We start from the raw sequence: 23,098 nt of genomic DNA on the forward strand, positions 1-23,098 counted from the left end.
TATATTATACATATTGAATATATCTTACAAACATCAGTTTGTTTACAAGAAACTAGAAATATAATATTTTTGAAAAGGACTTTTATTTTTGCAGTAGCCTATGTGAAGTTGAAACTGATTAGCAATATACAGTAAGGGGATGCATTCATTGGAAAAAACAATAGTCACACTTGTTTTTGTGGTTGTGTATTCTAAGGTTAGAATAGTGTAGCTAACATATTAGCCACACTTCTCAAATTAACTTAAAAAACATAATCAATAAGGAGGCAATACAAATTAACTGTACATATTTAAATATATATATTTTTGAAATAACACAGTTGTTTTGATTTTCTTTGTTCTGCTTTTCTATGTAGCTGTGTAGTGTACCACTGTTGTTAAAGGGTTTGTATGTAAACAATGTATGTTTTGTTCATTACTGAATAAAGAATACACATTTAAAAAATACTCCAGACAGGGTTTCCGTTCTCTCAGCCATAACAGCAGGGGTATACACGGTAAATAAAGAAGTGTTTAGCCCTATTTACAATATTTCTTCAGCATCTGCATCTAACTTGTTGGTAAAGGTAAGTGACTCTTTAACTTTTTCAGATTCATTTAGCAAGTGTTAAGTGTGTTTCAAACTGTTTTTGTAATTAAACAGCGCCACCTAACGCCGCAGTGTCCTCGGTGCTATCATTTAGCGAGCTAACATTTATCTACCATTAATGCAGTTTGACTGTATAAGAAGCTAACATTATGTTATATGACAATCATGTTTCTTGCCACCAAATTATGTTTATTTAATTAAAGTTAAAAACGTACTTGCTATAATATATGCTTATTCAGATTAATTTGAATAAGTGTTACATTTAGTTAAGTGAGATAGTTTTAACTGTCAGCGACAGCTAACATGTAGTAACCTAGGTTCTAGCTTAGTTAGCTAACAATAATCTACGATACTTTGACTCGTATAGAAGATACATCAATGATATGACAATCATAACATGTGTATCACTAAAGCCACTCAATTATATAGGTGTCGACATTAGATTGACAAAACAATTTTTTTAACTTTATTTATTTACATAATACATTTCTCCCATGCTAACGTGTATATAGTTATTTTTTAGCCCTCTTTCTATGTGGCGGTTTATCCCTGTTAACGGTTTTGTAAGTAGCATGATGTTATGGTTATATTATGTTGATGGGAGAAAAATATAATTAAAAAAAATACTCGACGGCGTTTTCGTTCTCTCGTCCTCAAAAGCAGGGGTGTAAACTTAATATTTATAATTTTTAAGTCCTAGTTTCATTACTTACCATGTTCTTCAGTATCTGCATCCAATGTGTTGGTAAAGGGAAGTGACACTAGAAATCCAGCTTCGCAGTAGCCTGCTATATGATTATTCACATTAATTTAGCAAGTGTTCAGTGTGGTAAAGTGAGATCTTTAAAAACTGTTTTGGTTATTAAACAGCGCCACCGACCTAACGTCTTACTGTCCTAGGGGCTATCGTGTAGTTAGCTAACATGTGTCCATGTTGATGTCGTTTGATTCAGAGAAGCTACATGTAATGTTAAAGTTTATAATAAACCTAAAATGTGTATTGACAAACGCCACCAAATAATTTAAGTAGCCTATCTTCGACACTAGACTGACAAAATATATTTCTTATGTTGTCTAAAAATCCTGCTTGTAGAACTGTTTAATGAACTATGTTACATGTAGCAGAGTAATTAAGAAGCTAATGTTAAATGATATGACAATCATAGGTGTAGTTAAGTGAGATGGTCAACTTATTTTACATGTTTAATAAAGAGGCTCTACCTAAGGTTTACCAAGTATGAATATAGTGATATATTTGCTATCCTGGCTCCAAAATGGTGGAATGAGCTCCCCATTGAAATCAGGACCGCAGAAAGCTTACACACCTTCCGGCGCAGACTGAAAACTCATCTCTTTCGACTCCACTTCGAGCGATAGAATGAATAACAAAGAACTGCTAACAGAGCACTTATATACTAATAAAGGACTGGCTTAGCCAGTTGAGCAGCACTTGAAACGATTGGCTCTTTGAAACCTGATGTTCTTATATGATTCTGTTTTCCTCAAGGTTGTGTCTTCCTGGTCGAATGTACTTATTGTAAGTCGCTTTGGATAAAAGCGTCAGCTAAATGCAATGTAATGTAATGTAATGTAATATTTGAATAAAGGAATCCCTACTGCAGGAATTCAAAACATAATAATGCTTTACAACCGTTTCTCCTATTAGTAGTGTTAGCAACATGTGTTTATATTCAAACGTCTGGGCCCATAGCACTGCTGACAAAAGCAACATTATAATCACACATCGCTAGTGAAGCATAGGGTTCTCATGGAGAGCTATCAAGGTTCAAGGTTCTTTATTTGTCATCCACACATCTATTGAAAAAGAGAGAAAAGGGAAGTCAAAAAAGAAAGTCAATTAAAACTTAAGCTACCCTTATTATTTGTTTATTTTAAAGTTGAGAACATTTTAAAATGCAAATGTTTTGAAAGTTTCCTGTTATGAATTGTGCTATTTAATGCAGTTAATTTACTTGAAATGATAAAATAAACAGTGTAAACCTCACTTTATGCGAAACAATACGAGGACATGAGCTTGGAGTCCTGCTTGACTGTTAAAGCAAATCATGCACCTTTGTGTAGTGATTTTTCTACATTTCTACCCACAGGTACATGTCTGAAATGACCTGTCCTGGAGGCTAACTACCAGGGGTGTCAAACTCAATTTCATCGTGAGCCATATTAGCATTATGGTTGCACTCAAAGGGCCGGTTGTAACTATATAAATATACATATATAAATACATAATATATATGCAATAATGTATTATATTATTGCCTCTGCATTGGATTTGTATTGGATAGGGTAATAACTTCATAATTAACTACGTCTGAAAGCAGAAGTCTAGGGCAAATAATTGCAAGTCTCTTCAGTGCGCATGTCACAACATGAGATGCATTGTGGGACATGTGCTTCTGTAAGATAAGATAAGATAAGATGGACCTTTATTAATCCCCGTGGGGAAATTCAGTTGTTTAACAGCAACAGGGTAAGATTGAAAAACAGGACAGCACAGATTCACACAGATGAATAAAATTAAGGATAAATCAAAGATTAAAAAAATGATAAATAACTGTAAAATAAGAAATTAATTAAAATGAACATCTATAGACATACTGTAAAGTAGCATGTAACCATATAATAAACGTATTATATTCTTTGCAAGCTCTTGCGGGCCACATACAATGAAGTCGAGGGCCGGATTTGGCCCCCGGGCCTTGAGTTTGACACCCCTGACTTAGACTATGTTTTTGGTAGGTCTCTGAGGAGTCCCGGAGAAAGGAGATACAATGAAGGATAAGGAGGGGCATTTCGGCTGCTCCTTGCAGGAGCTGCGCTCCCTCATGGAGCTAAGAGGAGAAGAATCCTGTGCAATGATCAAGGAACAGTATGGAGATGTCAACGGACTGTGTTCCCTGCTGAGAACATCACCTGTCAATGGTACATATGATGAGGAACACTGCTTCTGTGTTAGGTTGGTGTCTCTGGTTACTGCCAGATGTTGCATCACACCAAGTTTCAAAGACGGACAAATCCTTGAAATGAACAAGACAACCAAACGTGTCTAATATTATAAGAACATTCTTATAATAACACACGTTTGTCAATAATACAGCCCAACAGATTTGGAATCTATGGACATTTTGACCCCCCCCCCCTGCATTTTGAAACGCATATTGTTAGCGAAGCATTACGGCAAATTATACAAGTCTCTTAAGATAGAGATTCCAGAAGGTTTCTAAAACAAACATAATATATTCAATAAACTGAGTGGGTAGGACATGAGTCTGATATTGTCTTTGTGTCTCCTGCTGCAGGTTTGGATGGAACAGTAGAGGACATCAACAGAAGGCAAAAGGAGTATGGACAAAACGTCCTCCCTCCTCAAAAGGCAAAAACCTTTCTGCAGTTGGTGTGGAAAGCCCTGAATGATGTCACACTCATCATCCTCCAAGTGGCAGCCATAATTTCTCTAGCACTTTCCTTCTACAGTCCACCCAGTGCTGACAGACAGCGTGAGTTTAGATGTTGCTTTTAAACAATCAAATGAACCTGTGTGTAAACACCTCACAGCTTGTTTTCAGGTCCAAAAAATAGCTGTTTTAATGATATTAAAGTTTAATGCTACACATTGTAAGTGGGGTGGCAGCTTTGAGTGACAGATGGGTACGTCTCAGGTCACTCTTCCTCAGCCTTTTAGCTTGATTTTCATTCGATATTTAAATTGTACCTGTTTTAATATCATCATCTTCATTTAAGTTATTTTCAACAAACATATTAAAACATTAGATATATTCACTCCTTTTCTATGACATGTATAAGATTTAGGTCAGCACTGTTTGAGTGGTTAAATAAGCAAGGTCAAATAACTTAATGTTTAAAATAACTTAATGTTGACACACGTTGTCTGGGTTCAGACTGCGGCAAAGCGGCCGGCGGCGTGGTGGAGGACAGTGAGGCGGAGGCTGGATGGATCGAAGGTGCAGCCATTCTCCTGTCTGTGGTCTGCGTCGTCCTGGTGACAGCCTTCAACGACTGGAGTAAGGAGAAGCAGTTCCGCGGGCTCCAGAGCCGCATCGATCAGGAGCAGAAGTTCACCGTGGTCCGGGCAGGGCACGTGATCCAGATCCTCGTGTCGGAGATTGTCGTCGGAGACATCGCACAAGTCAAATATGGTAAGAGGAAAAAGTGGATCAGCTAAAACACAGCTCACCGTTGATTGAAAGTGATGAAGACTGCCAAAATAACTGCTTGCAATATAGCTATTTGGAAATGCTTTACGATGTCAGTTTTGACAGGGAATTTTGTATTTGTCATGACATCTAGCTCCTTTTGAATTGGACTATTTATCAGATATGGGAGAATTCTCAAACGAAACACACACAGTCTAATTACGAGGTCTTGCGTTATAATTGTTAGTCATTTTAGACATAAGCATCTTAAAAAAGTGAATGTAACATAATGACATTGAGGTGTCCTAGGAAAACTACTATTGAAAATCTTCAATTAGTTTAGTAACGCTCTCAGTTCAATGTAACAATGACTCTGGCTCTCAGAGAAGAACACGGGTCTAATGTCTTCTTTTGTAGACGGAATAATCGTGTCCGAAAGTTGTTTCAATACAATCATTTTATTGTTGTTATCCTCCAGTCCTCATGCGACAGATACAATGTTGTGATGAGGACCTGATGAGGGTGAGCTGTTGTTACAGTGTACCTGTTGGTTGTTTTTCCAGGTGACCTCCTGCCTACTGACGGCGTCCTGATCCAGGGCAACGATCTGAAAATTGATGAGAGCTCTCTGACCGGGGAGTCGGATCATGTGAAGAAGAGTGTCGACAACGACCCCATGTTGCTGTCAGGTGCTCCACCCTTCTCCATTCACATGAAAACACAGCAGGAAAAAGGACCATGACCGATAAACAACATGCATATTATTTCAATTCAATTTATTTGATTTAAATACCACCCAATAATCGTGATCTCAGTAAGGTCCAGAATAATCCAAAAGCCCTACCGTCTGAAGCTTCCATCATGATCTGTCTCTCCCCCTCAGGTACCCATGTGATGGAGGGCTCTGGCAAGATGTTGGTCAGTGCTGTTGGAGTGAACTCTCAGACTGGAATCATCTTCGCGCTGCTTGCTGCTGGTGAGGAAGATGACAGTGATGATGCTGTTGAGGAAGATGGCAAACAAAAGAAAGAGCAGGTGGACAACAAAGGTAAGTTCAGAACACAAAGTAATCTGATTATTCTAGAGACTGCTTACCATGAATCATTATAACTTTAGTGCTTCATTCAAGTAGTTGAAGTTTAATTTAGTCATAACAATACAGATTTCATCAGCTGCTATGCTGGGTTAAACCTGGCGTCATAGACTCGACTTGTGTTATTGCCTTCCTATCCTCTGTAGAACAAAACGATGATGACGTTGTGATGGACATGCGGCCGCTCAACGAGGATGGACAACCAGAAAAGAAGAAAAATCTATCAACGAAGACCAAGTCAGTCCTCCAGTTGAAGCTGAACAAACTGACCATGCAGATCGGCAAAGCAGGTACTGATTATATTAAATCATATCATTGTTTGGCCTTCTATTACAGTTAGTAACCTTAATAACTGAACTACATGATTGTCTGTGCACAACACACACACACACACACACACACACACACACACACACACACACACACACACACACACACACACACACACACACACACACACACACACACACACACACACACACACACACACACACACACACACACACACACACACACACATTTGTCTCTCCTTTTGTCTATTAATACAAATCACAACTGTCAAAAAACTACCATACAAATCATGATTTCACCATCATGAGTTCCAGTGTGTGGTGAAACAATGACCTCCCACTCTCATACAAGGGTGGTCCTCTTCCCTTTTGAAAATCAATGTCGACAGTCCATTGACAACTCATCGTCATCTCATGAGAAAAACTGGGTTTTAGTCTCAGTTCACTCTCAGTTTGGTCTCTGCATGAAAACACTTTTCACTGCTCATTAAAGAACTAAAATGTATTTTCATCTGTGTCTTCAGGACTGCTCATGTCGTCTCTCACCGTCCTCATCCTCATCACTCGCTTCCTGATCGATACCTTCTGGGTGCAGTCTGTTCCCTGGTCCAGCGACTGTATGCCCATCTACGTGCAGTTCTTGGTCAAGTTCTTGATCATCGGTGTGACGGTGCTGGTGGTGGCTGTGCCTGAAGGTCTCCCTCTGGCCGTCACCATCTCCCTGGCCTATTCAGTCAAGGTCTGTTAGTACACAACATTACACAGCCCATCACTCCCACACTGAACATGTACAGTCAACAGCATTAGGTTAAGGACAACATTTGCCACATTCCATGTTGGTGTTAAGCCTTTCAAAAATGTCCACTGCCAGACAATCCTGTCTGAATCACTGTTCGTTCTGTAAATGTTTGTAGTAAATTCAGAATAAAGCACTTCAAATGGGGTAACTCTGAATTCCCCATTTGTCAGAAAATGATGAGGGACAACAACTTGGTTCGCCACCTGGACGCCTGTGAGACGATGGGCAACGCCACAGCCATCTGCTCCGACAAGACAGGCACGCTGACGATGAACCGCATGACGGTCGTGCAGGTTTTCATTACAGGGCACTATTACAAAGGGTTGCCGAGGTTGAAAGACATCCCAGCATCGGCCATGGATCTACTCACCACGGGCATAGGGGTCAACTGCGCGTACACCTCCAAGATACTGGTGAGATTTAAAAATACCTGTCCATTCAGGAAGCTCAAGGAAGTGTTTCCCACTGGTGGTCCCGTTATTTTGCTATTTATTTATTTATTTCTGGCTTCTGGTTATGGACAGCTTGCCATGGTTTACTAATTACTAAAGAAGCCACATTTGTCATTACAGATCTCCAAATTGTCATATATTTGATCTAAGCCCTGGAAAACATTGAGCACTTCTTATCTCATTTGTTGTTGTGTGTTGCCAATGCTATTGGATTGATGTTATTGTCATGTGCTGCTGCATTTGATTCACACACCCTTTAAAGAACCTGATTTGTAATGAAATACATTTAACTTCTGCTGTGATTTGGCACCCTCTCTGCTGCTGTGTCCTGCAGGCTCCAGAGAAGGATGGTGGGCTCCCTAGCCAGATAGGAAACAAGACTGAGTGTGCCTTATTGGGATTCTCCCTCAAGCTGGACCGACACTACCAGGCCATCCGCGAAAGAATACCAGAAGAGAGTCTCTTCAAGGTCTACACCTTCAACTCGGAGAGGAAGTCTATGAGCACCGTGCTGTATAACCCTGATGGCAGCTACCGAATGTTCAGCAAGGGGGCCTCTGAGATCCTGCTCTTGAAGTAGGTTTGCTGCTACTGCTCACACAACTCTGGCTCAGTTATATGATGATTACATGACTCTTTCCTGTTGTTCCAGGTGTTGTATGATCCTGGCACCCAGCGGCGAGGCAATTCCCTTTGGAACCCGGAAACGAAAAGAAATGATGAAGCAGGTGATCGAGCCGATGGCATCTCAGGGCCTCAGGACCATCTGCCTCGCTTACAAAGATTTCCCAGCCGCTGACGGAGAGCCCAACTGGGAAGACGAGGGAGACATCCTCAGCAACCTCACCTGCATCGCTGTGGTCGGCATCGAAGACCCTGTACGACCTGAGGTACGTCAACTCAGTCTTTACAAAGGGACACATGGAGGCAACCGGTCAATAACAGTACAAATACACAGTATGTCAGCACTTTGTGAGGGTTTTCAACTAGTGGAATTATGAAATGTGTCTCTTTTAAGCGTGTTAGAGAGAGAAAATAATTCTGATAACTATCGGTGCTGATATTTAGAGGAGCTCTAGAGGTAAACGGGAGACATTCGTTTGAAGGAGAGAAGTTTTGGGAACACTTTATGACAATGAGTGTATCAACAGAATTGTTGAGCACCTTTTCTTATTGTTTCTTCTGTTGTCCTCATCAGGTACCAGAAGCTATCAGAAAGTGCCAGCAGGCCGGGATCACTGTCCGCATGGTAACCGGAGACAACATCAGTACTGCCCGGGCCATAGCCTGCAAATGTGGCATCCTGAACACTGGAGATGACTTCCTGTGTATTGACGGCAAGGAGTTCAACCGACTGATCCGCAACAGTCAGGGAGAGGTCAGACAAAGATAGACTGAATCACAGACATCAGTGTATGATCTCAATCCATCATGACCCCTCACAGTTCTTTGTAGTTCCAACAACTTCACATTTTAGCACTTCTGGCACTATACACATTGTGAAAGGTACATTTGAGATTGTTGTCCTTTTTAAATGTCCTGTCCCTGATATGTTCTCACAACCACTTGAATTCTCTTTTTAACCCTTGTAGGCACACTAACAACAGTTTTAGGGGAAACTAGCCTAATTTCAGTCTGCTACACTGATTTAAATGTATGTTACTCAACTAACACTTCATGTTTATCTCGTTTTGGTTTTTGTGCAGATTGAGCAGGGGCTCATCGACAACATTTGGCCGAATCTGAGAGTCCTTGCCAGATCGTCTCCGACCGACAAATACAATCTGGTCAAAGGTGAGCCACACTAAACGAGGTCAAGGAGAGTCATAGGGGTCACATAGACGGGGATTGGGACAAGTATGGCAATGTAATAAAAACATCAAAATCAATGGGAAGCAAACTTTTAATGTATGCATATATACAAATTCAGAGGAAACTCTGAACCCTACATTTAAGAAATAGATCAAACATGCTGAAAGGAGGGGCTCAAAACAACAGAGAACAACAGTGTTCTAGCTGTTTTCAAAGACCATCAGAATGTTGCCCTTAAGTGTGTCTAAGCCGCGTGTGCTCATCATTGCTCAGGTATCATCGACAGCACTGTGCTGGAGAAGAGGCAGGTTGTCGCGGTAACTGGAGATGGAACAAATGACGGCCCTGCCCTCAAGAAAGCGGATGTTGGCTTTGCCATGGTAACTATTGGCGCTAATGTCATCAGACTGATTCTTATTTCAAACTTTGTACAATTATTACTGTAACAAATTACTATTGATTTGAGAAACGGAAAATATAAAATGATTGATTCTGCATCATTTATGTTTTTCTACTATCAACCGTTTTAGGCTATTCCTCTAAGAAAACAAATATTGATGACTTCATGATCCACCTGCGATGCAACACCAGTCCTGGTCTAAACCTAGGCTCAGAGTCAGTTCTGGTGTAAGCTTTGCGTTGACTAACCACCATGCTGTGTTGTGCAGGGCATTGCAGGGACGGACGTGGCGAAGGAGGCGTCTGACATCATCCTGACGGACGATAACTTCAGCAGCATCGTGCAGGCAGTGAAGTGGGGCAGGAATGTTTACGACAGCATCTCCAAGTTCCTGCAGTTCCAGCTCACAGTCAATGTTGTCGCCGTCATCGTGGCCTTCACCGGGGCCTGTATCACCCAGGTGACAGCCTCCTGACTCCTCTGCTGCCTACACGATGGGTGGACAGAATGACTTTAAATATTCACCCACACACTCACCCTGTTGCTAAAAAAAGGCTGCCGAGCTACCATAAGGTGCTGGGTGGGCCACTGGGAACAATTTCATGGTTCAGTCTCTTTTTCAAAGCCTCAAAGACGGTGTAGACGAGTGAACTACACTGGCTTCAAACAGGAACATGTTCATTGGGAATCTCTTTTTCTTCTTTTAAACATGACAGATAACATTAAATGCATGGCATTCTAAAGAGAATCGTCAAACACAAAATGAATGTGTGTGTGTGTGTGTGTGTGTGTGTGTGTGTGTGTGTGTGTGTGTGTGTGTGTGTGTGTGTGTGTGTGTGTGTGTGTGTGTGTGTGTGTGTGGGGGTGTGTGTGTGTGTGTGTGTGTGTGTGTGTGTGTGTGTGTGTGTGTGTGTGTGTGTGTGTGTGTGTGTGTGTGTGTGTGTGTGTGTGTGTGTGTTGCCAGGACTCTCCTCTGAAAGCTGTGCAGATGCTGTGGGTGAACCTCATAATGGACACCTTTGCTTCACTGGCTCTGGCCACCGAGCAGCCAACCGACGCGCTGCTGCTCAGGAAACCCTACGGCCGCGACAAGCCCCTCATTTCTCACACCATGATGAAGAACATTGTCGGACACGCCATCTACCAGCTGGCCGTAATCTTCACCCTGATCTACCATGGTCAGTGAACGCAGCAAACCTTAGTGGTCTAAAACAGGCTCACTTAAAACCTCCTAATAAGAAACATTTGATAGCCTTATTACAACTGACTTACTAATTAATGATGAATTACTTTGACCCTCCCTTTCACAGGGGAGATTTTGCTCAACATTGCCAGTGGCAGAAACGCCCCCCTCCACGCTCCGCCCTCTGTACACTACACCATAGTGTTCAACACCTTTGTACTCATGCAAATCTTCAATGAGATCAATGCAAGGAAGATCCATGGAGAGAGAAACGTGTTTGAGGGGATTTTAAAAAACACCATCTTCTGCGTCATCCTCCTGGGAACCCTCCTCGCCCAGGTAACCTGGGAGGGCTATCGTCACACCTGGTCTGGTTCACAGTGAGGAGTAATGAAAGATTCGCTGGATGATGCTGTGTCTCCCTTCCTCCTGTAGATCCTCATTGTGCAGTTTGGGGGCTCACCCTTCAGCTGTGTGGCTCTGAACTGGCAGCAGTGGCTGATCTGTGCCTGTCTGGGTCTCGGCAGCCTGCTGTGGGGACAGGTGAGACAGGGATGACATGCAATTAAACATTGACCTGGTCCTTTCTGCAGCTGATCATCATTAGACAGTAAAAACAGTCTACAAACATGTTCAGCTCATACGGATAGTGTTGCCGATGTGTCTTATTGTTGTGTATTTTTACCCTGTCTCTCAGGTGGTGTCCAGCATCCCAAGCTGCGGCTGCCGGAAGGTTATAAAGCCTGCGACTCGTGCAGAAAAGTGACCGCACTGAGAAGAGGAGCCAGGGGCCTGTGGAAGAACCACACATGCTGCCTGGCCTGGTCCCATACAATTAAGTGGTGCTGCCCTCATTGTATTTGTATTATTAGTTAGGTGCAAACAGAGTTGCCCTTTCAAAATCTACTAATTTCATATTGCAGAATAAAGAGCAGTCAATGATGCTTTAAAAAGTATTTATTATTTTGCTAACATGTGTTAGGCTGCCTATTATCTCAAACAATGATGCAGATATACATAAGCTCTTATGATAAATTAGATAAAGTGAATATATGTAATTTATTTCATGAAAACTATCAGTCATTTAAATTATGAAATTGCTGTTAAATGTCTTTGACATTCATACAAATATCTGCATTAGGAAAATGACTACAATTGTTTCTGGGCTGGATTAAGCTCATACATCTGTTGTTATGACATATGCATATACACAATGACATCTCAGTGCAGCGAGATCTCTGATATCATGAGTCTCTTCTTACCCTGATGAACGGACTTCGATCCCTGACCCTAACCCTGTGCTTTTAAAATCAGTGCTAAACTCTATCAGTCATTCCTCGGGGCACTAATCCATGAGCAACTGGCATTATGCAGTCATCAAGGGCGCAAAATAAAATAAAAGTATTTTACACAAAAATAAGACAGAATTACTTGAATCGATGCTGGAAGTAATCATGATTATCCTGCAAGGTGGTGCTTTACCTTAAACAACTCTCCAGAGTACAGTACAATTGTATAACACCTCACAGTTAACCAATTTAAGGATGCATTTCCCATGATTAACAATGTGCAAATAACTACCATAGTGCAATGCCCATACAACTGCCAGCCTGATGTGCTTCACACTCATTCATAGGCTAACTCACCAGTGAGCAGAAAGCAGTGGTGTGGTTTCTATATGAACAATACAAAATACAAATAACCTTTCACAAACAGGTATTTCATAACTGCTTACAATTGTAAGGAAGACATTTCAACTATTATTGGCAGTCACAGGCTGCTGTATACTAAACACCACTCTCACTGACAGAACCAACCTGATATCACGGCAAGACGTGAACATGTGACGATTTACCATGCTGGGAGATGTGAAGATGTCACGATTTTGTCCCTTCAAACGTGACAAAACGTGTTGGACTTAACATTGTTTAAAAAGTAACCACGTTAGCCTAGCTGTGGTGGCTACCATTAGCAGCTAGCATTTGCGCTCCGATTTTTACATAAAAATGGAATAATGGATTATAAATTCAATCATTTTTTTATACATAGACGTTAAAAACCTATGGATTAACCGATTCAGCCGCGTTTTTTCTCATTTTAATGCCATTGAACACGTCTTTTGATCAGATTGACAGCTACGGTGGTGAGACGATCTCCCTAGAAGCTCTGTAAAGGTACATGTTGTGATGACTGTATTTGCTTCCCCTGTCGCGAGTCCGGATCACTCAGTGATGATACTATATACCTACATAATCTGTGGAGTCTCAGCTTTAATCGGATATATTGTATGTGCAGCTACGATAAGTAATAAGGGTACTTTTATCTTGAGTTCTGTGCCAATGTCCATTAGCATTTTTCGCTCGGGGGTCATTTAGATGCTTCTTATGAGACCGTGGTCAATTTGGTTTTATATTGGACGTTGGATATTCGACACATTCGAAAAATCTATTTAACACTGGCTTCGATGGACGAACTTTTGTCAAACCAACTTCGATGTGTTAATACAAGGCCTGCCTATATAACACAAAGCTTTTTTTTCAAAAAACCCACCTTTTGATTTTATACTATTTTTTAATGTTAAATGCTATACATCTATTATGCGGCTTGACCTTTTCACCTACCCATGTCAAAACACATCTGATGAACTCAGCTAACTGCCCTACACTTAACGCAAAGCTTTTTTTTTCCAAAAAAACCCACCTTTTGATTTTATACTATTTTTTTAATGTTAAAAAATTCTATAAATCTATTATGCGGCTTGACCTTTTCACCTACCCATGTCAAAACACATCTGATGAACTCAGCTAACTGCCCTACACTTAACACAAAGCTTTTTCTTTTCAAAAAACCCACCTTTTGATTTTATACTATTTTTTAATGTTAAATGCTATAAATCTATTATGCTGGCTTGACCTTTTCACCTACCGATATCAAAACATACCTGTGAACTATATATTATACAAGTTAGCATACAAAAAATGTAGGCAGGCTATACTTGATTTATGTGTACTTTTTACACACACTAAGTAATTAAATAAATACAACTTACAACGATGTGAAATATTTACATATGAACAGGAATTTATTGGTTATCGCACAGGGTACATTGCCATTGTGCCAGTTCTTTTGGAACATGTACCATCTGGGTTGCTGTTAGGCACATGTCATGGAACCACCTTCCACATGAGTTACACTGGGTCTACAAAGAAAAACAAATTGAACATTTCATATTGGTGATATGATTTTTTTGTGCATAATGTAAATGACAAAATGTAAAAAAATCACAGATTTGTCATTTTTTGTCCAGAATATGTTTTAATAACAATAATATATTTTGCACAATATCAGCATAGTGTAATTTTGTGAAGGTGCATATGTATCCTATCTTTTTATGTAACTACTTCTGCTCCTTTAACAAAGTGTTCCTTTAACAACAGGTTATTCCAACAACTAATGCTTTCTGATTTTTTTCTAATCTCCAATACACATTCCTGCATTTAAAATGTTCGTGTTGGATTTCAGGCACCTACCCAGTCAATTACTACTGCCTCAATGTCTTTGTCTCTTGGCACCTCCTTCAGGCCGCACATTGAACAGTAGTCTTTCTCTACAAGAACAACAACATTAATTTATGTAGTGCTTTAAAATTGACTCCCACACTGCATTACTGAAGGGGAGAACCTCAATAACCAAGTACCAGCATGCAGCAGCTTCTGAGTTACATAGCAGTCAGTTAAAAACATTTATTTAGCAGAATTAAGCAATAGCTCTTAATGATAACCCTAATAATTGTATGTATTTACCTGATGTGGACAGTAGCTCCTCTGCCATCTCTTCCCGGAGACGACACATATCCCTTGGCGAGTTCTTCATATTGAATGAAGGAATTGCCAGGAAAGACTGGATTGCCTCTTTAGCCATCTGATAGACATGTCATAATATGCGTTACTGGAGTGTAGTCAAGTACTTGTCAATCTTGCTTAGGGGTGTTCTGAATCTTCTTGTAATACCTGCATCACAAATACCCCGCAGCTTGTTGTGCCCTGCTGAACTGTGTGTGGAATTGTTGCGGCTTTCCACTTGAGGCTGCCCCACACCTGTTTGCCGTAAAGGTTTTGCTGCATCCGAAAGTAGCGGCTGGAAGACACAATGCAATGCACCAATGTCTAATTGTCTGTAGTCTCAGAACTCTGGCATGTATGCAGATATTATGACAGTGTCATCCAGATACTGTTGAAACATGAGTCATGATGTCCAAATGTTGTGCTCATTTCTGACGACTTTACATCTGAATCACAAAGTATGTTGAACTGTATTTCAGTTTGCGGTTGTATTTTGGTTAATTTATTTCTACCCACAATTGAAATAATCTTAGTAGTAGTAACGATGCCGCTTTCGTCAAATTAGTATGCATAGAAAGTGACCGGTGGACACGCCCCCAAATATGCAAATGAGCGAAGTCCGCCTCCCATTGGCCAATGAGCTAAGTCCCACCTCCCATTGTCCCGCCTCACATTCTTTGATGTGTGTGTTATCAGATTGGAGTGAAAGGCCCCCCGGCGTAGTTCTTTGATGTACTGTATAAGTGCTCTCTTTAAAGTTAAGGTATTTGACCCTTGCCCCTGAGAGTTGAGTAATTAGCCTTGTAATCATTCCTTTGTTGTATAGTTCTTTGATGTATTGATTAAGATAGTCTCTTTGAGTTAAGGTATTTGACCCCTGCCCCTCAGAGCCCTTTGTTGTCTAATCTAATTAGCCTTTGATGTTTGCCCTTTGATGTGTTGTGTTATAACAGGCAGGTGTGATTTCACATTGGTGAAAGCCTTTGATGTTAATCTCTGTATATCTTTTTAAGCTATGTGTGAGAATGCCTACCCTCCCAGCCTCCCCCCTTCTCCCCACCCCTCCTGAGGCTATGGCTAACAGAGTAGTGTATAGAGATATGATCAAACTAAATTAAAAAAAGACAGACAATTCAGCTTCCCAAGTCAGGGGTTCAGACGCCTACCTGCCTGTCAGCCTGTGCACAAACTTATCTCGCGCCCTCTTTTGGTCATGTGCGCGTTCGTGGGTGCTGGAGGAGGGGCTCTGTGAGGAAGTGGCAGATTTTCCCCCCGTTGTGTACTTTCAAATTTTAGCTCACTCGAGATAGTTTCTCCAAAATGACAGGTTTGCATCCATTAAAGTGTAACTAAAAGTATCTTAGTAACACAAGAAAAGAGAATAAAGCATTGATGTCAACAAAACTGGATTGCTCCAATGAAATAATAAATAAATCATTTCAAAAAAGTGCTTTTAAAGAAAATGTATTAAGATAAAGTATTTTATTTTCAGAAATGTTTTAAGGTTTTGCATACATAAAAAGTGTATCTTACAGTTCCTTTGTGAGAGAATTACACACAAATCTGCAGAGTGTCACTAAAAAGTTTTACGCAGTGACTGACATTCTGTATGGGGGTTCACACCCGAGCTGCTGCAGGGGGAGGGCGTTGAAAAGGGGGTGAGTATGCTTGGCTCTCAGGGGGATGGTGTGTTAAGAGTCAGATTCTTAATGAAATCTTTACACATAAATCTGCCGAGTGTCTGTAAAAAGTCTTTAAATAAAAAAACTTGCCTTTTTAGAGTCAGAATCCTAACGAAATCTCCTCAAACAGAGTACTTCATGGTAGTGGTCCGCTTTTATACACAAAAGTGTATCTTTTCAGTAACTTTCTCAAAGAATTTAAGCATAAATCTGTCAAATGTTCAAAACTGCCTTGTTTTCACTGAAATGGGGCGAAGCCTGCGAGCTAGTTCAGGCAGTCAACTCGAGCACTTATGCTGCATTCATACATAACGCCCCCTTGCCACTCTACAACCAACCAAACAGAGTCTCCTTAATATGCCGCTCTATTTAACCTGCCAGATCTCTCTCCATGCATTGCTTGCTGCTGCTATTGCTGCAGCTACCTATACGTCGCTGCTGCTTGCCTGCCCCACCACCACCCCAGCTTCCACCCCAGCTTCCACCTGTAGGCTCGGGGTTAGTTATTTAATCATCACTCATCGTGCTATGTATATCTATGGAGTGATGATGCCCGAGCCTAGTCGCCAAATTCAACTATATGCTGCTTCTAATAAACATGTTAAAGGAACACGTGAGTTTTCTGACTGAAATAGCCTCAAAATCACAAACTGACATTAAGAGTCAGATGCTTGACGAAATCTACTAAAACAAAGTACTTCATTATCTACTTTTCAGCTTTTATACACAAAAGTGTATCTTTCAGTATCTTTTTGAGAGAATTAAGCATAAATCTGTCAAATGTTCAAAACAGCCTTGTTTCACTGAATTAGCCTCAAAATCACAAACTGCCATTAAGAGTCAGATGCTTTACGAAATCTAATAAAACAGAGTACTTTCATGGTAGTGGTCAGCTTTTTAAAAATAAAAGTGTATCTTTCGGTAACCTTTTTGAGAGAATTAAGCATAAATCTGTCAAATGTTCAAAACAGCCTTGTTTCACTGACATAGCCTCTAAAATCACAAACTGCCATTAAGAGTCAGAATCTTAACGGAATCTAATAGATTTCGTCAAGCATATACACTTTTGTATTCAAAAGCTGAAAAGTAGATAATAAAGTAGACTTTGTGTCCGTAGATTTCATTAAGAATCTTACTCTTAATGGCAGTTTGTGATGTTGAGCTATGTCAGTGAAACAAGGCTGTTTTGAACATTTGACAGATTTATGCTTAAATTCTCTAAGAAAGTTACTGAAAGATACACTATTGTGTATACAAGCTGACCACTAGCATGAAGTACTTTGTATTAGTAGATTTCGTCAAGCATCTGACTCTTAATGGCAATTTGTGATTTTGAGGCTATGTCAGTAAAACAAGGCTGTTTTGAAACATTTGACAGATTTATGCTTAACTCTCTCAAAAAGTTACTGAAAGATACACTTTTCTTTTTTAAAAGCTGACCACTACCATGAAAGTACTCTGTTTTATTAGATTCCGTTAAGATTCTGACTCTTAATGGCAGTTTGTGATTTTAGAGGCTATGTCAGTGAAACAAGGCTGTTTTGAACATTTGACAGATTTATGCTTAATTCTCTCAAAAAGGTTACCGAAAGATACACTTTTATTTTTAAAAAGCTGACCACTACCATGAAAGTACTCTGTTTTATTAGATTTCGTTAATAATCTGACTCTTAATGGGAGTGTACAGACACACACAAAACACTGAAAAACACAAAAAGAAGGACTGTAATACACATGTATCTGACACGCTCCCCTTGCTATAATGATGACAACAGTTTTTAAATGTAAAAAAACACTTTTTTTATTTTTCACACACAAAATCAATAGTTATACTGATTGTAGCATCCCCAGGACCGTCTCCAGCTTAGAATTCCCCATATTACTGGAGATATCCTGATGGAGTTTTTTCACTTCAGTCAAAATATTCATGTGTATGCTGTTTTCGACACAAAGATGCATTACATCTACAAACAGAGTATACAATGAGAGCACATGATACACTTTTGATGTTTGTTTCATTTCTGAGGTAATGTTACAGAATGTTTCGGAAAATGAAGATTCCAGGACCACTTTAAATGTTTCGTTTACAATCGTTTCCCAATTACCCGAAATAGTACTGCCAGAACGAACGATATCCAGCATGTCTTCCAGTTTACAAACTTCAGCCATTCTTTTTACACAGGGGTCACTACTCGTTCTGTTTGCAATCGTCCCCATCACCACACTTATTAAAAGGGTAATGACTACATTCTGATCAATATATACAGAGCGTTTTGCATAGTAGTTTCCCATTTTTATTTTACTTTAAAGAGAAAAATGCAATGTATCGAACAAGTCCCTGGCTTCAGTCAACTGCTGGTTATTAGGCTTCTTCTTCTCCATCCAACTCGGCATGGATCTTTTCAAGTCTCTCCTTGAGGCGTCTGCAATTTTTGAGATTGTGAAGAAAAGCCTCCGAAGCGCCTTGGATCCTCCAATCATCCGTGAAAATGTCTTTATCAATAAGAGTCTGGTCGATCTCAGTAATGAAGTCGGTGAGCCAGAGTCTTTTCATTAACGCGTTGTAATTGTTTCTGAAGTAAAAATCGGACATGTCATTCACAAAATCGTGTTGCCTCTGGCCGGGGTGACTTACTCGGCACCCGTTGCATATTTCTTCTCTGTACCGATGTATCACCCTCTCCACAATATCAACCAACACCGATTTCACTGTGTCCATAAACAGAGACGTTTTGGCCCAAGGTGCAAAATCAGCAGCAGTAGTACTGCAAGATTCGGGTTTCCCAAATGGTGGTGTTGATGGTAGTTCAGTAGTCTGTTCCTGGCTGCAACTCGCGGGGGGAGTCTTGGTTTTTCTCAGATCCATGGCTAGTTTACAACTGTCGTCTTAGTAGGGTCTTTCGTTGTAGATGATTTGCTGAGTGGAGGGTGGGGCTTATTGCTTTGAATGGGGGGGAGTCATTTAAAGAATTGAGAGTTTTTAGAAAAAAGTTCTTTAAGCGTTGTAGCTTTTTCATCTCATCTCCAGCAATAGGTCATCATTTAAGAACAAGTAATAGTTTTGTCAAGATTCTACAGAAAAAAGTCAAAAAAGTATAGTATGTCAGAAATATGGAAAAGTCATTGTGTACAAATAGTATGTTGAAAATCAAAAAAGAAAAAGAAAACTCAATTCAATACAAATTAATAAATATGTTACCCTGTTCTAAAGTTTTGCACCCCTTAAAGAAAAACCCCTTCCTTACCAAGTACTTCATATTATACCCTTTGTTAAGTGTTGCATACATCAAGGTGTATCTTAAAGTATCTTGGTAGCGGAAAAATAACTAAAATATGTAAGTTTATCAGAAAAGAAAAAACCTTGTTTAACTGAAGCAAGCATCTGACTCTTAATGTCAGTTTGTGATTTTGAGGCTATTTCAGTCAGACAACTCACGTGTTCCTTTAACATGTTTATTAGAAGCAGCATATAGTTGAATTTGGCGACTAGGCTCGGGCATCATCACTCCATAGATATACATAGCACGATGAGTGATGATTAAATAACTAATCCCGAGCCTACAGGTGGAAGCTGGGGTGGTGGTGGGGCAGGCAAGCAGCAGCGACGTAGAGGTAGCTGCAGCAATAGCAGCAGCAAGCAATGCATGGAGAGAGATCTGGCAGGTTAAATAGAGCGGCATATTAAGGAGACTCTGTTTGGTTGGTTGTAGAGTGGCAAGGGGGCGTCATGTATGAATGCAGCATAAGTGCTCGAGTTGACTGCCTGAACTAGCTCGCAGGCTTCGCCCCATTTCAGTGAAAACAAGGCTGTTTTGAACATTTGACAGATTTATGCTTAAATTCTCTGAGAAAGTTACTGAAAAGATCGGACCACTACCATGAAGTACTCTGTTTGAGGAGATTTCGTTAGGATTCTGACTCTAAAAAGGCACGTTTTTTTATTTAAAGACTTTTTACAGACACTCGGCAGATTTATGTGTAAAGATTTCATTAAGAATCTGACTCTTAACACACCATCCCCCCGAGAGCCAAACATACTCACCCCCTTTTCAACGCCCTCCCCCTGCAGCAGCTCGGGTGTGAACCCCCATACAGAATGTCAGTCACTGCGTAAAACTTTTTAGTGACACTCTGCAGATTTGTGTGTAATTCTCTCACAAAGGAACTGTAAGATACACTACTCTGTTGGCCATAGCCTCAGGAGGGGTGGGGAGAAGGGGGGAGGCTGGGAGGGTAGGCATTCTCACACATAGCTTAAAAAGATATACAGAGATTAACATCAAAGGCTTTCACCAATGTGAAATCACACCTGCCTGTTATAACACAACACATCAAAGGGCAAACATCAAAGGCTAATTAGATTAGACAACAAAGGGCTCTGAGGGGCAGGGGTCAAATACCTTAACTCAAAGAGACTATCTTAATCAATACATCAAAGAACTATACAACAAAGGGACTGCCTGGGGCATTTCAAACCTGATTACAAGGCTAATTACTCAACTCTCAGGGGCAAGGGTCAAATACCTTAACTTTAAAGAGAGCACTTATACAGTACATCAAAGAACTACGCCGGGGGGGCCTTTCACTCCAATCTGATAACACACACATCAAAGAATGTGAGGCGGACAATGGGAGGCGGGACTTAGCTCATTGGCCAATGGGAGGCGGACTTCGCTCATTTGAATAATTGGGGGCGTGTCCACCTGTCACTTTCTATGCATACTAATTTGACGAAAGCGGCATCGTTACTACTACTAAGATTATTTCAATTGTGGGTGGAAATAAATTAACCAAAATACAACCGCAAACTGAAATACAGTTCAACATACTTTGTGATTCAGAAATAAACCTTGTCAAATGGTTCTAGATCTGTAAAGTCGTCAGAAATGAGCACAACATTTGGACATCATGACTCATGTTTCAACAGTATCTGGATGACACTGTCATAATATCTGCATACATGCCAGAGTTCTGAGACTACAGACAATTAGACATTGGTGCATTGCATTGTGTCTTCCAGCCGCTACTTTCGGATGCAGCAAAACCTTTACGGCAAACAGGTGTGGGGCAGCCTCAAGTGGAAAGCCGCAACAATTCCACACACAGTTCAGCAGGGCACAACAAGCTGCGGGGTATTTGTGATGCAGGTATTACAAGAAGATTCAGAACACCCCTAAACAAGATTGACAAGTACTTGACTACACTCCAGTAACGCATATTATGACATGTCTATCAGATGGCTAAAGAGGCAATCCAGTCTTTCCTGGCAATTCCTTCATTCAATATGAAGAACTCGCCAAGGGATATGTGTCGTCTCCGGGAAGAGATGGCAGAGGAGCTACTGTCCACATCAGGTAAATACATACAATTATTAGGGTTATCATTAAGAGCTATTGCTTAATTCTGCTAAATAAATGTTTTTAACTGACTGCTATGTAACTCAGAAGCTGCTGCATGCTGGTACTTGGTTATTGAGGTTCTCCCCTTCAGTAATGCAGTGTGGGAGTCAATTTTAAAGCACTACATAAATTAATGTTGTTGTTCTTGTAGAGAAAGACTACTGTTCAATGTGCGGCCTGAAGGAGGTGCCAAGAGACAAAGACATTGAGGCAGTAGTAATTGACTGGGTAGGTGCCTGAAATCCAACACGAACATTTTAAATGCAGGAATGTGTATTGGAGATTAGAAAAAAATCAGAAAGCATTAGTTGTTGGAATAACCTGTTGTTAAAGGAACACTTTGTTAAAGGAGCAGAAGTAGTTACATAAAAAGATAGGATACATATGCACCTTCACAAAATTACACTATGCTGATATTGTGCAAAATATATTATTGTTATTAAAACATATTCTGGACAAAAAATGACAAATCTGTGATTTTTTTACATTTTGTCATTTACATTATGCACAAAAATATCATATCACCAATATGAAATGTTCAATTTGTTTTTCTTTGTAGACCCAGTGTAACTCATGTGGAAGGTGGTTCCATGACATGTGCCTAACAGCAACCCAGATGGTACATGTTCCAAAAGAACTGGCACAATGGCAATGTACCCTGTGCGATAACCAATAAATTCCTGTTCATATGTAAATATTTCACATCGTTGTAAGTTGTATTCATTTAATTACTTAGTGTGTGTAAAAAGTACACATAAATCAAGTATAGCCTGCCTACATTTTTTGTATGCTAACTTGTATAATATATAGTTCACAGGTATGTTTTGATATCGGTAGGTGAAAAGGTCAAGCCAGCATAATAGATTTATAGCATTTAACATTAAAAAATAGTATAAAATCAAAAGGTGGGTTTTTTGAAAAGAAAAAGTTTTGTGTTAAGTGTAGGGCAGTTAGCTGAGTTCATCAGATGTGTTTTGACATGGCTAGGTGAAAAGGTCAAGCCGCATAATAGATTTATAGAATTTTTTAACATTAAAAAAAAAGTATAAAATCAAAAGGTGGGTTTTTTTGGAAAAAAAAAGCTTTGCGTTAAGTGTAGGGCAGTTAGCTGAGTTCATCAGATGTGTTTTGACATGGGTAGGTGAAAAGGTCAAGCCGCATAATAGATGTATAGCATTTAACATTAAAAAATAGTATAAAATCAAAAGGTGGGTTTTTTGAAAAAAAAGCTTTGTGTTATATAGGCAGGCCTTGTATTAACACATCGAAGTTGGTTTGACAAAAGTTCGTCCATCGAAGCCAGTGTTAAATAGATTTTTCGAATGTGTCGAATATCCAACGTCCAATATAAAACCAAATTGACCACGGTCTCATAAGAAGCATCT

General features: G+C 40.0%; 1 protein-coding gene and 1 long non-coding RNA gene across 2 annotated transcripts in view; one reads left to right on the forward strand and one right to left on the reverse strand.

The window, feature by feature from the left end:
• LOC117462475 (uncharacterized) overlaps positions 1-1,956 on the reverse strand; it is a 19,848-nt gene extending 17,892 nt beyond the window's left edge. Inside the window, exon 1 of the long non-coding RNA XR_004553827.2 lies at positions 1,303-1,956. This is a non-coding gene — a long non-coding RNA (uncharacterized lncRNA). The remainder of the gene's footprint in view (positions 1-1,302) is intronic.
• LOC117462474 (plasma membrane calcium-transporting ATPase 1-like) lies at positions 470-11,743 on the forward strand. Its single transcript, XM_034104715.1, has 19 exons — positions 470-566; positions 3,347-3,529; positions 3,907-4,104; positions 4,507-4,764; positions 5,325-5,450; positions 5,645-5,809; positions 6,001-6,144; positions 6,669-6,883; positions 7,114-7,356; positions 7,730-7,971; positions 8,048-8,285; positions 8,594-8,773; positions 9,102-9,189; positions 9,481-9,587; positions 9,876-10,067; positions 10,572-10,785; positions 10,918-11,129; positions 11,226-11,333; positions 11,488-11,743. Exons 2-19 carry the CDS (start codon positions 3,379-3,381, stop codon positions 11,554-11,556), a joined length of 3,150 nt encoding a protein of 1,049 aa, XP_033960606.1. The 5' UTR covers positions 470-566; positions 3,347-3,378; the 3' UTR covers positions 11,557-11,743.
• The last annotated feature ends 11,355 nt before the right edge of the window (positions 11,744-23,098 follow it).

This window comes from Pseudochaenichthys georgianus, chromosome 17 (genome assembly GCF_902827115.2).
Source record: "Pseudochaenichthys georgianus chromosome 17, fPseGeo1.2, whole genome shotgun sequence".
Classification (NCBI taxonomy): domain Eukaryota; kingdom Metazoa; phylum Chordata; class Actinopteri; order Perciformes; family Channichthyidae; genus Pseudochaenichthys; species Pseudochaenichthys georgianus.